General features: G+C 42.4%; 1 protein-coding gene across 1 annotated transcript; it reads left to right on the forward strand.

The window, feature by feature from the left end:
• The first annotated feature begins 102 nt into the window (after nt 1–102).
• Nucleotides 103–3,915, forward strand: kcne4 (potassium voltage-gated channel, Isk-related family, member 4). Its single transcript, XM_061783220.1, has 2 exons — nt 103–609; nt 1,383–3,915. The coding sequence occupies exon 2, from the start codon at nt 1,399–1,401 to the stop codon at nt 1,930–1,932; it is 534 nt and encodes a 177-aa protein (XP_061639204.1). The 5' UTR covers nt 103–609; nt 1,383–1,398; the 3' UTR covers nt 1,933–3,915.
• The last annotated feature ends 12,136 nt before the right edge of the window (nt 3,916–16,051 follow it).

Below are 16,051 nucleotides of genomic sequence, written 5' to 3' on the forward strand. Positions count from 1 at the left end.
CAAAATCTACTAGAACGATCATTTTGTATAAAATATTGTCTCATTACTGTTAAAATAAAATACAAATACTTGTGTGCATTTAGCGGAAGAATATTCATTTAATTTCAAAAGACAACTTCTACATTTACAATCCATTGTTTGTGCTGAATCACTTTGTTTTCTAAATTGGCATTGCTAGACAATCGGATTTAGTTTATACACCTAAAAATTCTGTCTTCATTAAGATTAAAGATGTACTGATTTAACAATACGTGCAGTGTTTTTTAGTGGTGTAGAACATTCTAAGACCTGTTTCTGTGTTTCATCCTCGTGGAGCTAAATAATGTGATGAAAATTCTGAAACTGTGTGATTGAAAGTTGTGGATGGTAGTTTTCTAATCCAACAGCTGTATAAATTCATTGACAAATGTTTTGTTAAGATTTCCACAGATAGAAGCCTTATTCTTACACATGCAGTCAGCCCCCTCCACGTGACTCGCAGTCAGGGTAGGGGGTGGTGACTCTGTATAAATAATCGAATCCTTGGAGACCTTCTGCCAAAATCCAGAAGAGCTGCACGAAGTTACAAGCTCGCCGTTCGTGCCACAGGAAATTTGACCCCTCGTTTTGGTGAGTTAAAAATTACTCCGCGTGTTTAAAGATCATTTGGTTTCTATGAAGAAAATCTATAATTTATTAATAGACTTGTTTTTTAATATTAGGATATTGTAGTTCACATATACCTACTGTACAATCGATTGATAACTGCCCACGTGATCCAGTGATTTCTTTACGTACTTCATATTTAATAGGGAATTGCAGAATGTGTGCGCCCATTTCTATCCATCCATTTATACACATACACGCATACAATAATCTAAAAAAAAGATTAGAATATCAAACCTATTTTCAGGAAGTATAGATGAATAATAATAATACATTGTATTTGTATTGCACTTTACATTTCATGATCTCAAAGCGCTACAGAGAACAAGTTTAAAAACTAAATAGATGAAGAAAATTGGATACAATTATAAATGATCGGAAACCAGGAGTGATTCGAGGAGAACCCAGAGTGAAATATTTCAGGACTTTATTTGATGAATATAGCTTCGAAATCCCCAAATTCACCATCTTGAGAGATGATTTGAGAAACAGTTCACATGATTTTTAATTAGCCTTCGGAGATTTTGTGCTTTAAGCAATAGATTTTTATTTTTTTTTAATTGAACTACTTGAGTTTTTCTATGATATTAGGTTGTAGGCAGCCTACATGTATATAAGTACAGTAGGCTCCCTTGATATTTTGGGCAAAATTGTGCTTTTTGTTCTTTGTTTGCTTCTATTTGTGGGGGCGGGAAGCGCACAGTATCCCAATGGGTTAAAGGTCATTTTCTTTGCAGATTAATAAGTGACAAGATGGCGCACCTGGATAACTGCACCCAGGCTTCCACACCCTCCCCACTTCACGCACAGGCGGCACAAAGCGGCGGGAACTCATACTTGTACATTTTAATGGTCGTCACTTTCTACGGAGTCTTCCTGTGCGGCATCATGCTGGGCTACTTCCACTCCAAGAGAAAGGAGAAGAGGAGGACCAACATCTTCACCCGCCTCGTGCACGAGGAGGAGCAGCGGGAGTGGGGCGCGCTCCCCAAGAAGCACAGCCTCTCCTTCACGGCGGAGGCCGCCGCGGGAGCGCGCTCACTGAACCTGGCCTTGCCTTTCTGCGGTAACCACGGCAACCGCTTCGGACATCTTCGCCGCGAGGGCGCGCTGCCCTCTCCGCTCGCGTGCGCGCTCTGCACGGAGCAAAGCAGCGTCAGCTCCCTGTGCTCCTCCGCGGACACGCGCTTGGCCATCGAGGAGGAGGAGTCGGACAGTGGCAGCGGGGAGGGGCCGGAGGAGACCCCCAAGAGGCCAGTGCAGAACAGTGAGGAGGACTCCGGCTGAAAAAAAAAACAACAAGGAAGGAAGTGCAACAAGCCCCATCAGAAGTGATGCTCAAAAAGCAGAGGTGGAACAAAAGCTGCTCACACTTTGTACTTAAGTTGAAGTACAGGTAATTGTGTGCCAAAAAAAAAAAAAAAGAGACTGTGGTTTAAAAGGGGCCTTCTGATTCAACTCGTGGACTTAAAGTCAATTCAGATCCTGAAAAAGTAGAGAATTTAAAAGTACAAATACACTTTTCCTCTCAATTGCATACAACACATTTGATACTTGGCACAGCAACAAAAACACTGCCCACAAAATAGTGAACCTCTGATCAACTTGCATCATGCTCGTTCAAGGAGAAAAGGAAAAAAAAAAAAAAAAGACAGCGCTTGCAGTAAGATAATCGGGACTGAACAATTGTTGTGACACATTCATAAATGTATCTATACTGCAGAAATAACATTGTTTATTTCATTTTGCTGTCTGCTATTGTGTGGATGTAAAATGGCTGCCATATCCCGGCACTTCAGATCACAGTCGTTATCCAGGAAAATGGCGCTGTGTGGGAACTGCTTTTGTTTTCTATACATATGCTTTATTTAATACAGATCGGTGATTCAATTGTGTAACTAATGTTTAAAATGGACTTGCTTCATTATCTTAATAATGCAGTTTTGGAGTTTTGGAGTAGTGAACAGGAAAAACAATCTCAAGCAGTCGTGCTTTGCTTTGTAAAACGCCATTTCATTCGTGATAGAGATTGTATATATTCTTTTTATGTGCTGTTTAGTGCATTTACATTGAAATAGCTCGAAAATACGGACACCAATTTGCCTTGATATGGAATGCATTAGTATCTGGCGGCATTTCTGAAAAAAAAAAAAAAAAAAAAAGACCACTTAGCTGGATACATTTGTATTATATCCTGAAGAATCTCCGCCTTGCCTCATTGCAAACGGGTTGATGACTCATCCTGCAGGTATCTGAGGAAACCGCCGTCTTTTTTTTTTTTTTTTGGGCACGCTGGACTGAAACAAATATTTTTGCCTTTACTCTGTTATGCTCTCAACATGCACCTGGGACACACTTGAAAGACTGTTAATAGGCCTGTCTGTCTGTCAACAAATGTATGTTTTAGCTCCCTGACATGCACTCTGGTAATCCGTGCTGTAAATTTGCATGATCAATATACGTAGTGCACATTGTGAATGGTATTATCACCATGTGTGGCTTAATTTAAGAGGTAGTGAGAAAAATAAATGGTTTACTTTGTACTTACAGTACTAATGCTCCCGTTTTGTTGTTATACCCCATGGCACCAATAAGAGGCAGTCTTGTAGTGGTTATTCAATGAACCAAGGGAATAGAATGAGGGTCAAATGAGATTAAGAGGGAAGAAGAAATTGCGTCCATGTTATTTTTGGACCTAACCTTCCTCATGTCATAATTGTGTCCAAGGCAGAGAAGAAATATACAATACAGTCCACTTTGTAAAGTAATTAGAAAGAGAATCAGTTGAACACTTCCCGGTCTAGTTTCGTAGTCGAATAAACAGTTTACACTGCAACAAAGATAGCAAGCTCTGTTCGAAATAACTTTGAAATATGTATTTATTTGACGAAATGTTGATTTCATTTGGCATTATTCTGGTTGTAGTGGGATGTTGTAAAGTATGTTTGCCTCATAATCAGAGGCGATACTTCTATAATTGTACCCCTCTCATAAGGTAACCAAATAGAAACATGAAATATGAAATATGATGCAGTGTAGTTCTCCAGCACTCCCAACCACAACTACATAAAACTAATTCTTCAACTTGAGAATGTCATTTCAATTGCATGTGAATGCTTAAGAGCTGAAACTGGACTGCCATGCTGTAGAATTGATTGAAATGTAAGAAATGTAGACTGTGTGACTAGTAAAAAAAAATATGGGTTATAGTTCTGAGAATTGAAGTGCTAAGCCAGATTCAGTTATTAAAAATATATATAATAGAATTCATCCATCCATTTTCCGTCCCGCTTATTCTCACTTGGGTCTCAGGCATGCTGGAGCCTATCACAGCTATCTCATCAATTAAAAAAATTGGGAAAAGAGATTTGCTTAATTGCGCCATGGGTCTAAAAAAAAAAAGGTTTCTAAATCTGAATATACATATTTTCCCATATTCAGGTACTATTTCTAATGGGAAGCAATAAAATGCTAAGTTGCTAATAGTAGTTGTGCTAACATACTGTACAGCAAGATAGCAACCTGAGTAGATAAAGTGGAAAGAAAAACCAATAAGAATTTTATGTCTTGCCTTGCATTCGGATATTTCTCGTGAAAAATTTGTCAAATGCTAATATGATAACATTTAGTGTGCAAACATTTGGCAAGACCTGAGTCGTGAAAGTGCAAAGGCCACTTGATGTGACTTTTACATCCCGCCTTCTATTAATTTCACATACTATTTCTAATGAGAATTGATCAAATGTTAACATGCTAACAGTTGGTATGCCAACATAGTTTTCCTGTGACGTCACCCAGCAGCATGTTGGACGTCGACGCCTTGTTTTGTTCCAGTGCTTGTTGAGTGACATAGTTGTAATTGTGCAGGCAAATCGAATGTTGTGGCCAGTGAGTGTATCGGTCGTCAGCATCCCTGCAGGCTCTCGGGTAAACAGGTGGGTGTTTATTATTTTGGTTATAGTTGTAGTACACCCCCCACTTCAGGCACAGATCTCTAAAAACTAAAAATTTTTAAAAGTCATTTCTATTTTATTTCATCATAATAGCTATTTTTGTCTTAATAAATAATAATGTTGAGTTCTTTATCATAAAGACATTAAAAAGTTAAAGCAACAATGGCATGATTTTGTTCGATTAATGGGAATCTACACTGCACAAGCCTGTCACGGCCTCATGGCACATAATCACATTAATATTGAACGATACCAGCCAAAACTTGAAATGTTAAACATAAGCGACTCATGTAATGCACTCGGCGTGCTTTTTACGTCTACCGAATCGGCAGTAACGAAAGCCAGACTTCCAGATCTACAGTATTTGGACATACTGTATTGTATGCAACGATAGTACCTCATTTACTTTCTGTTGTCCTACTCTGGAGAATCTTTGGAAACCTACAAAGGTCTGGAGGGGTACAAATGGATGACAGCCGGATTCATAATGAACCTTCAGCTTTGGTTTCTACCTGCCATCACTGGCAGGGTAAGTGTTCCTTCATGTAACTTTTGGTAAGCATTAGCATTTAGTTAAGAGTACCATTTAGCAACAGGCAGGGTAATGTGGTTAACTTACAAATGCTATAAGCAAGTGTTTGACATTGTTTCTATAATTTATTGCTTTGAATTATGAGGACTGGAGGTGTAGGCTATGGCTGGTAATGTGATGATTACGTGCGTCAATGCTGTTGTATTTAACTTTTAAGTACAATTGATTGCATGTAAGCATTTAAAATTGCTTGTTTTCATGAATAATGAATACTGGTTTACTTTTTTATATTTAAATGCAGTGTTAATGTTCAAACTGCACAGTGTTACTCTGGCTAATAAAAATATTGAAATATTATTTTTAGGAATAAAACATCTGCCTCATTATTGATCAGAGCCTGATTTTGGCACCATAAGGGCCAATTTATTCAGCCGATATTAGCCCCTTTTCAAATTGGCAAAAATAATATAATATTATGATTGTCAATAACATGTCCGCCTCACCGTTTTTAGGTTCGAATCTCGGCTCTGGCCTTCCTGTGTGGAGTTTGCATATTCACCCCGTGATTGCCTAGGTTTTCTTTGGGTACTCCAGCTCCCTCCCACGTTCTAAAAATTTGTGTGTTTGGTTAACTGAAGGCTCCGAATTGTTCGCAAGTGTGAATGTGAGTGTGAATGGTTGCTTGTCTTGTATGTGCCCAGCAATTTCTTGGCGACCATTCCTATGTGTACCATAGCTCTTTCCCAAAGTCAGCCGGGATAGGCTCCAGCTCACCTGGGACCCTAATGAGGACAAGAGCTATGGAAAACAGGTGGGCGTTTATTATTTTGGTTGTAGTACACCAAGGTAATAATGATGTAATTAATGAAAGGTAGAGACACTGCACATGTTCCTAATTTTGTGGTCACTGAGTGTGTTTACCTGCATCTTGTTGGCAACCCACCACTTTGCTGTATTTCCTGAGCTAATATGAACCTATAGAAAGGAAGAACATTTCACAGCCTTAATCAAATTAAAGGTGTCTTCCCCCACTGGGCCACATTCATTTCTTCCTCCCGTCACCTGTCTTCCGTCATTACAGTCTGACAAGCTGATCACGTTTAGGCTGTCAAGTGAACATCTGTTCTCTCGTATCTGTGATGAACACGCTGCTACTCTCAGACCTATTGTCAAGTTCCCCTGGGGACAATCTCCTTCACATCAGAAGTGTGACAAAATGTGCTGCCATACTGTGATCTTCCTGTTCACATGTCCTCTCTTATAATATGAACAACGCCACTGCAGAGCACACTAAGAGGAGCAAAGAAGAGGGAATCCTGTCTTCTATGCGTCTTTTAGTCACCCAGGCACACACACACAAACACAGAACAACATTCCATCATTCTCTACAAGGAAGCTGAGGCTGATGCACTGCTAAGTTTGGAGCAGGAAGAATTTGTACACACAGCCGTGTCGTCTTTTATACAACAACATCTGTGAGTGTGTGTGAGAGAGAGGCACGTTGGATGTTGGACACGGACAGAAAGTAAAAGATTTTTTTTTCAGGACAAAGTGCACAAGAGCAAGAAGGGTGAGAGTAATGAAGCTGACTGGACACGCACAGCGCCTCCTACGCTGTGGCGCAGGATGCTTGTTATTAATGCCCCCAGCGGGAATTGGTGAGGGGAGTCTGAGTCTTCCCCGCCTAGCCACCCCCTCCACACACACACACACACACACACGCACACACAAAATGCACACGTCGACATGCATCTGCCCACAGTACAAGTTGTTGCTGTTTCACTTCATACGCTTTTGCTTGTTTTCTCCCTCAGGAGTAACATGAGCTTATATAATAATTCTATTTTTAAAAAGTAGTTGAAGCCCACATATCCAGATGAATTAAAAGTATCATGAATAGTGCCACAATGCCGGTAATTCTGCGTGTACCTCGCCTCTTGCCCAGAGTTAGGATAGATTCTCAGCCCACCTGTGACCCTAATGAGGATAAGTGGTACTGAGAAAAGATGGATGGATGGATGGATGGATGCATAGTGGCAATGTTTCACTCTTCCAATGATAATACAGTGTATCAATGCATATTCACTCCTATGGACAATTTAGTCTTCAATGAACCAAATATGTATGTCTTTGGACTATGTTCTGATGCAGGAGTACTGGCCAGATGGGGAACTTCACAAACAATGGCCAAAACTGAGATTCTAACCAAGAACTTCACAACCATGAGGTACAAGTGCAAACCCCCTCCGGTGCTCCCTCTTGGATCGTTGGGAGTGTGGGTAGTCTAGCGGTTCTCAGGTGTGTGGCTTGCCTGAGTGGGTTGGGACTGTGGCAGGTGTCTGGTGCAGGTGTCTGGTGCTGGCGTCGCTGCGCCAACTACCAGGCCCCAAGCTTGCCCCCCTCATAGTAGTGGCCTCGGTAGTGTGGCATCGGGGCTGCCCTGTTGGCCCCTCACCTGCTCCTGGGTATTCTGGTCTCATCGGTGCTACTTGACCCAATGGGGATTGTTGGATGTGTGTTTGGAGGCTGGGTGAGGTTGGCTGGGGTGAGGAGGCGGTTTCTGGCTGCACTTCTGTAGCACCGGATGGGTCAGGTTCCTGGGCCCCTGTGGCTTCTCAGTGCTGGGGTTCCGGTGGTTTCTTGGGTTATGTATCTTGGAGGCTTGCCTAGCACGGGGACAGCTTGGGCTGAGCAACTTGCTGCGCAGCTTAGAGGTTGTTTGTATGATCTTAGCTCAATACAACAGTAACCACAGAGACAATCTTCAGTACTATTCGGGCCCAGAATTGGTGCGGCTTAAGTGTTTGCGGCGACAAGTGCTCTATCTATGGATATGAGGACTTTTGTGTTTTGGAGTGGGAGGTGCATGTACCATAGTAAAAATCAGTCTACTGCACAGATTCTTGCCTTTGTCTTTTCCCGTCATAGCTCGCTTCACAGATTTGGCGTTGGCCAAAAGACCACAACTTGGATTTTGTCTGGATCAGCTCTCAGTTGACCCTTCTCCACAATGAACCCCAAAACCTGTACGGCCATAGGGTGGAATTTACACTTCTCAGCCTTAACATATAAACGGTTCTCTAAAAAACTTTGTTGAATGAGCTCAACATGCTGGGTGTCTTCCTAGGGATTTCTGGAAAGGCTCATACTGTATCATTGAGATAAACAAAGCAGAATCTGTTTATAATATCCTGCAGTACATCATAAATATGTCCAGATATTCAAAATGGCCCAATGGCTGTCTTCCACGAACTCCCTTTGTGGTGGTAAGCATTACAAATGTCAGGTTTGGTAAAGATAGTGGCACACTGAAAGGAAGTAAATGGTGAATCCATAAGTGGAAGGGGAAACTTGTTCTTCGTAGTGATATAATTAAGACTCCTGCAATTTACGTATGGATGGTGTGTCTTGTTCTTTTTCTCTGTGAGGGACAAAGGAAGAATGAGCCCTGCCGTGAGCGATGACGAGATGCATTCCTTTAAGAGGTTGGTTGGAAAACATTATATAGTTATATTATAGCTAACCGGAGTCTTCCAGTTAATGTTTGGGTTGTGGAGTTTGAGCTAAGTCAAACCTAGAACTACTGGAGCTGATTGCAAATGCACTCATTTGTAAAGATTTCCACACAGATGTAACGATATTATCTCAATCTTTTGAGTGCCTATAAAATGCCCACAGAGATCATTTACCTACTTCGGAGGATTGAGTTTCAATACCAGGCAATTAAGTAACTTAATAGCCGCTGTGACGGCAAAACACCCATTAGCAATCAAAACTGCTGAAAGGATTGTCGGTACCCCCCCTACCCACCCTTGAGGACTTGCACGCTGCCAGAACTAAGACAAGGGCGTGCAAAATCCTCTCAGACCCTCCCCACCCCGGTCACCAGCTCTTCCAGCTCCTTCCCTCAGGTAGGCGCTACCGATCAATGCAAACTAGAACTAGTAGACATTCCAACAGCTTCTTCCCTCTTGCAATCAACTTCTTAAACAGCTAACTTACAATTCCATTACAACAAGCTGGCAATTTTTTGACTTGAGTTCGTTGTCACATTTCTGTGGGGCCAATTATGTATTACTCGTGCACTCACTGTAGTTGTCTCGCCGTGCTGCACTATTTGCATATAGTGGCCACTCATGCCAGAGTAGCATCTGCTCCATTTGCACACTGATTGAGGAGTATCTGTAACATTTGCACAACCATTGTCCCAGATTATCGCACTACTCGTCACTTTAAACCGCATACACTCCTTGAAGTCTCAGTGCCCTTTGCACAATGGTCATTGCACCGGACTATTGCGATATTAGCCATTCGAACTGCTCTAAGTGCTAGAGGACTCTGCATCTTTTTGCACAATTGTTGTTTGTTGTTGTTTTTTGTCAATGTCTTTATGTCTCCAAAGTGTTCTGTAAATTGACTGTCTGTTGTACTAGAGCGGCTCCAACTACCGGAGACAAATTCCTTGTGTGTTTTGGACATACTTGGCAAATAAAGATGATTCTGATTCTGATTCTGATTCTGATTCAAGTGCGAAGAGCTGCTAATGTTAACAAATGTTTTTGGGCTGTGGGAGGAAACCTGAGTGCCCGGAGAAGAACCCACGTAGGCACGGGGAGAACATCAAAACACTACACAGGCAGGGCCGGGATTTGAACCCTGTTCCCCAGAACTGTGAAGCAGATGCGCTAACCAGCATTTTTAACAACACAAATTGAGAGAGAAACTTAACCACAAATGTTAAGGAACTAAGAAGGAAAACTACAACCCCAATTCCAATGAAGTTGGGACGCTGTGTTAAACATAAATAAAAACAGAATACAATTATTTGCAAATCATGTTCAACCTACATTTAATTGAATACATTACAAAGACAAGATATTTAATGTTCAAACTGATAAACTTTATTGTTTTTAGCAAATGATCATTAACTTGGAATTGTATGGCTGCAACACGTTCCCAAAAAAGTTGGGACAGGGTCATGTTTACCACTGTGTTACATCACCTTTTCTTTTAACTACATTCAATAACGTTTGGGAACTGTGGACACTAATTGTTGAAGCTTTGTAGGTGGAATTCTTTCCCATTCTTGCTTGATGTACAGCTTCAGCTGTTCAACAGTCCGGGGTCTCCGTTGTCGTATTTTATGCTTCATAATGCGCGACACATTTTCAATGGGAGACAGGTCTGGACTGCAGGCAGGCCAGTCTAGTACCCGTACTCTTTTACTACAAAGCCACGCTGTTGTAACACATGCAGAAAGTGGTTTGGCATTGTCTTGCTGAAATAAGCAGGGGCGTCCATGAAAATGTTTATCCAAAACCTGTATGTGTCTTTCAGAATTAATGGTGCCTTCACAGATGTATAAGTTATTGACACTAACACAGCCCCATACCATCACAGATTCTGGCTTTTGAACTTTGCGTCCATAACAGTCCAGATGGTTATTTTCCTCTTTGGCCCGGAGGACACGACGTCCACAATTTCCAAAAACAATTTGAAATGTGGATTCGTCGGACCACAGAACACTTTTCCACTTTGCATAAGTCCATCTTAGATGAGATCGGGCCCAGAGAAGCCAGCGGCGTTTCTGGGTGTTGTTGATAAATGGCTTTTGCTTTGCATAGTAGAGTTTCAAGTTGCACTTACGGATGTAGCGCCAAACTGTATTTACTGACATTGGTTTTCTGAAGTGTACCTGAGCCCATGTGGTGATATCCTTTACACATTGATGCGGTTTTTGATGCAGTGCCGCCTGAGGGATGGAAGGTCACAGGCATTCCATGTTGGTTTTTGGCTTTGCCGCTTACATGCAGTGATTTCTCCAGATTCTCTGAACCTTTTGATGATATTACGGACCATCGATGATGAAATCCCGAAATTCCTTGCAATTGTACGTTGAGGAACATTGTACTTAAACTGTTCGACTATTTTCTCACGCACCTGTTCACAAAGAGGTGAACCTCGCCCCATCTCTGCTTGTGAATGACTGAGCAATTCAGGGAAGTTCCTTTTATACCCAATCATGGCACCCACCTGTTCCCAATTAGCCTGTTCATCTGTGGGATGTTCCAAACAGGTGTTTGATGAGCATTCCTCAACTTTCTCAGTCTTTTTTGCCACCTGTCCCAGCTTTTTTGGAACGTGTTGCAGCCATAAAATTCCAAGTTAATGATTATTTGCTAAAAACAATCAAGTTTATCAGTTTGAACATTAAATATCTTGTCTTTGTAGTGTATTCAATTAAATATAGGCTGAACATGATTTGCAAATCATTGTATTCTGTTTTTATTTATGTTTAACACAACATTCCAACTTCATTAGAATTGGGGTTGTACTTAGATATATGTGTTAATGAGAAAAGTAAGAAGCCCGAAAAAAAATGTGACCAAGCAAACGATGATCAAACAGGCTTCTCCTGTGCTCAAGAACCTGCCTGATTTTCATTGTATCATTGTAATCAGGTGGGTCAATATCACTATAATGTGCTTTTGGTATCCTCATCGAAATCCGTCCAACATGCAAATTTTGCAGAATATTGAAACTCTCAGGTCTTATTATGAGTGGACAAATATTTGCAGACTTACCAGTACAACAATAAGTATCTCAAAATGTGTTTCATTCAAGTTATACTTTTTTTTTTTTTTCATAAGATGCTTGGATGCAAATCTCATCCATCCATCCATTTTCTACCGCTTAACTGAGGTCGGGTCGCAGGGACAGTAGCTTTCCCAGGGATGCCCAGACTTCCCTCTCCCCAGCCACTTCCTCCAGCTCTTAAGAGGGGATCCCGAGGCGTTCCCAGGCCAGCCAAGAGACGTAGCCACCTCATCTGGCTGCTCTCGATATGGAGTTTTTGCTTCAGCGACCACCAAAGCTGCATTCCGCTTGGCCAGCCGGTACCCATCAGCTGCCTCAGGAGTCCCACAGGCCAAAAAGGCCCGACAGGACTCCTTCTTCAGCTTGACGGGATCCCTCACTGTTGGTGTCCACCAATGGGTTCGGGGATTGCCGCCACGACAGGCACCAACCACCTTACGGCCACAGCTCTGGTCGGCCGCCTTAGCAATGGAGGCGCGGAACATGGTTCACTCGGACTCCATGTCCCCCGCCTCCCCCGGAACATGAGCAAAGTTCTGTCGGAGGTGGGAGTTGAAACTCCTTCTGACAGGGGATTCCGCCAGACGTTCCCAGCAGACCCTCACAATACGTTTGGGCCTGCTACGTCAAACCGGCATCTTCTCCCACCATCAGAGCCAACTCACCACCAGGTGGTGATCAGTTGACAGCTCCGGCCCTCTCTTCACCCGAGTGTCAAAGACATGCGGCCGCATGTTCGATGATCGACACAAAGTCGATCATCGAACTGCGACCTAGGGTCTCCTGGTGCCAAGTGCACGTGTGGACACCCTTATGCTTGAACATGGTGTTTGTTATGGACAAGCCGTGATGAGCAAAGAAGTCCAATAACAGAACACCGCTTGGGTTCTGATCGGGGTGCGGGGGGGCGTTCCTCCCAATCACGCCCTTCCAGGCCTCACTGTCATTGCCCACGTGAGCATTGAAGTCCCCCAGCAGAACGATGGAGTCCCCAGCGGGAGCGCTCTCCAGCACCCCCTCCAAGGACCCCAAAAAGGGTGGGTACTCTGAACTGCTTTTTGGTGCATAGGCACAAACAACAGTCAGGAACCATCCTCCCACCCGAAGGCAGAGGAAGGCTACCCTCTCGTCCACCGGGGTGAACCCCAACGTATAGGCGCCAAGCCGGGGAGCAATAAGTATACCCACACCTACTCGGCGCCTCTCACCGTGGGCAACTCCAGAGTGGACGAGAGTCCAACCCCTCTCGAGATGACTGGTACCAGAGCCCAAGCTGTGCGTGGAGGCGAGTCCGACTATATCTAGTCGGAACTTCTCGACCTCACACACCAGCTCGGGCTCCTTCCCTGCCAGAGAGGTGACATTCCACGTCCCTAGAGCCAGCTTCTGTAGCCGGGGATCAGATCGCCACCTTCGGCCACCGCCCAGCTCGCACTGCACCCGATCCCTATGGCCCCTTCCACAGGTGGTGAGCCCATGGGAAGCTTTCATAATTTTCATCATAATATGTGCATGTTTTCAAGCTTAACATGTCCACTCTGTCATCGTAAAATATCAATCGATATAAAAACCAAGGAAAGAAGTCCTTTTATGAGAAGTCATTCATTGCACGAGCTGTCCATTTTATAACAAATTCTGACTAATGTACAAAAGTGTGAATGCGTGACTAGTTGTAATAAATCTGAAGTCTGAAAATACTTGATTGCCACTCTGTTTTGCCGCTGTTTGTTGCTCCTTCCTGCCAGTTTTGCTTTGCTCACTAATGAGCACAAGCATAGTTCTCTGTCAAGGTGGGAGTTGGGGGAACAAACACTGTCGTTATTTGTCCAGTAGAGTGAGTGGACCAAAACATGCTCAGTGTGTTGTGTTAATCTTTTATAGTGAACACAACATGGTCATCTGCTGGCTGTAAATACACGTGGCTAATAAATATAAATTCAGGTTAATTATGCATTCCGACAACTGGCCCTTATGGGCCCGTTACCATAACAACCAGCACTGATGCAAGAGTTGCCACCTAGATACAGTGAAGCCTAAAGAGTGAAAGGTTTAACCTCCTATTTACTCAAGATTTAAAACAAAATCCCACATTAAGTAACAAAAACGTAATTTAAGCGCTGGAAATTAAAAGTTGAAGATGCAAAACATGCAGAGGAAGGATCATGGGATGTTGGTGCAAGATGTATTCACATTAATTATTGCCAAATTATTGTCATATATTGTACTGAGCAGCTGTGAAAGAGATGAGTGCTGGCTTTGTTGGTACATTACTGCTATGTTGCAATAATCTGGTTCTACCATATATGGTCATCATTACGCTTGCTCTTTGCCATTGCTAATACACTTCTGTGATGTCATCACACACACACACACACACACACAAACAAAGAACTGGGAGGACATTTGTGGTTCACAATGATGTTTATGAATTATGCTTAAAGGATACTTACTGCACTTTTTTTTTTTTTTTTTAATATCACGCTTGATGGGTGGGAAAGCATTCCAGAGAGTATTCCACAGAATGTAGGAATGTTGCCCAATTTCAGAGCAAGGTCTGCGATAGAATATATATATATATATATATATATATATATATATATATATATATATATATATATCCTACATTCTGTGGAAAACTCTCTTTTTCTGAGTGCAGAAATGCAGAAATGTTTTCATGAATACTTCGCGACCAACTGTTGCTGGGAAGGATGTCATTAATTTTCATAGCACTCTAATGCACTTTCTCACATTGCACTGGAGATCAGCAATAACCTGCAAGTCTCATTAAAGAGAGCCTAATGCAATGTGATCGTCATCTGCCTAATTAGCACCAAACAGGTAGCAGACTATAAAAGTGTAACTCGGTCGCTAGGGAGTTAGTGTCCAAGATTATTTATATTATTTATATGAACAACGCCTCCACAGAATGCATGTATGTGTGTCTACTGCCTCTGCTCCCACATTGTTACATGATAAAATAAATCAATCGAAATTCAAAAGCATGGTTTCATGGACTTTGGGTGAGAGGCAGTGTGCACCCTAGACTGGTTGCCAGCCCTTCGTAGTTTCATTATATAATATGAAACGTTTCAGCTTCTCATTCATGGATTTATATCTTACAATGAATTGCACGCATCTTCTTTCTCCATAGATGCATTTACAGTTTTTAAAAAGAGGCAAAATAAACGGGCGTGAGCTGACATTTGCGTCTTTAAAACTGGAGTGTATGCTTCTTATCATCCACTGCAACTGCCATCGAGTCTGATTTGAGAATCTAGACGATTGCTGTTACAGCGTTGAACTCTATTGTCATCTTCTCAACTTAATACTGCAAATAAAAACTGTTTAACCTCCATTGTATTCAGGCCAGACAGAAAAGATACTTTCATCAAATGTGAATTTAAAAAGTTTTGTTCCTCATGCAGAAATGTCTGCCAATCAAAACACAGATCGTGAGATACAAACTTTGTGGTGGTAAAAGGCAGACAGGAGGTAAGACAAGTTGACCGTGACATTTTTGCATTATTGCAAGTGAGGCACTGACCTTTCAGTAGGGAAAAAAAATATTGCGTCTTGCTCCTTTTTACTAATACAATTGCTCTGCCTGGTGCATAAAAGAACAACTCATTCTCAGTGTCAGTGTCTGTCTGACTTCCTGTTCCTGCTGCTCTCCCTGTTCTTCATCTGCTGTAAGGGACATCTGCCCTCAGTGGCCAAGAAAGTAACATAGCAAGCACATGGTCATGAGGCACATGGTCATGAGGCACATTAACACGACCACTTGTTGCCTGTCATTAAAGTATACGAGAAAATACGCCGGTCACACTCGTTACTACTGTACTGTGTCCTGGGCAACTTGGGGCCATAGGGACTCACTGTCCCATAAAGCATAGACAGCACAGAAAACTGCATATCCCTTCAGTTTAACCCTCTCCAGGGTTCAAACTCTCCCTGTTCTCTGCATCTTCAGCTTCAACTCCAGCTATCTGCATGTCTTCCATCACCACAACAAAGAAATTCCTCTGTGGCCATCCTCGTTGCCTCCCAGCTGGCAGTTCCAGTTCCAGCGTCACAGATCACCACTGACCCTTTCCACTATCCCCTCCATCCTGTCTGTAAGATCTTCTTCACAAGTACTCCTGCAGAAAACACTAAGGAACCTGCTCAGAAAAAAATCACTTCAAGGATGATACACAAATCTCTACACCTTTGGTTGGAAGTGAATATACAGTATATACTTTATATACTGTAAATAGATGTCACTCTTGTGTCCCCCATGTGAAAGAGGAATAGAAAAATCTAGACTGTTCATATCGGCACATGT

Source organism: Phyllopteryx taeniolatus, chromosome 8, assembly GCF_024500385.1.
Source record: "Phyllopteryx taeniolatus isolate TA_2022b chromosome 8, UOR_Ptae_1.2, whole genome shotgun sequence".
NCBI lineage: Eukaryota > Metazoa > Chordata > Actinopteri > Syngnathiformes > Syngnathidae > Phyllopteryx > Phyllopteryx taeniolatus.

Bases quoted from the DNA above. Each gene is read 5' to 3' on its own strand.
- kcne4 (XM_061783220.1), top strand. From the start codon at position 1,399: ATGGCGCACCTGGATAACTGCACCCAGGCTTCCACACCCTCCCCACTT.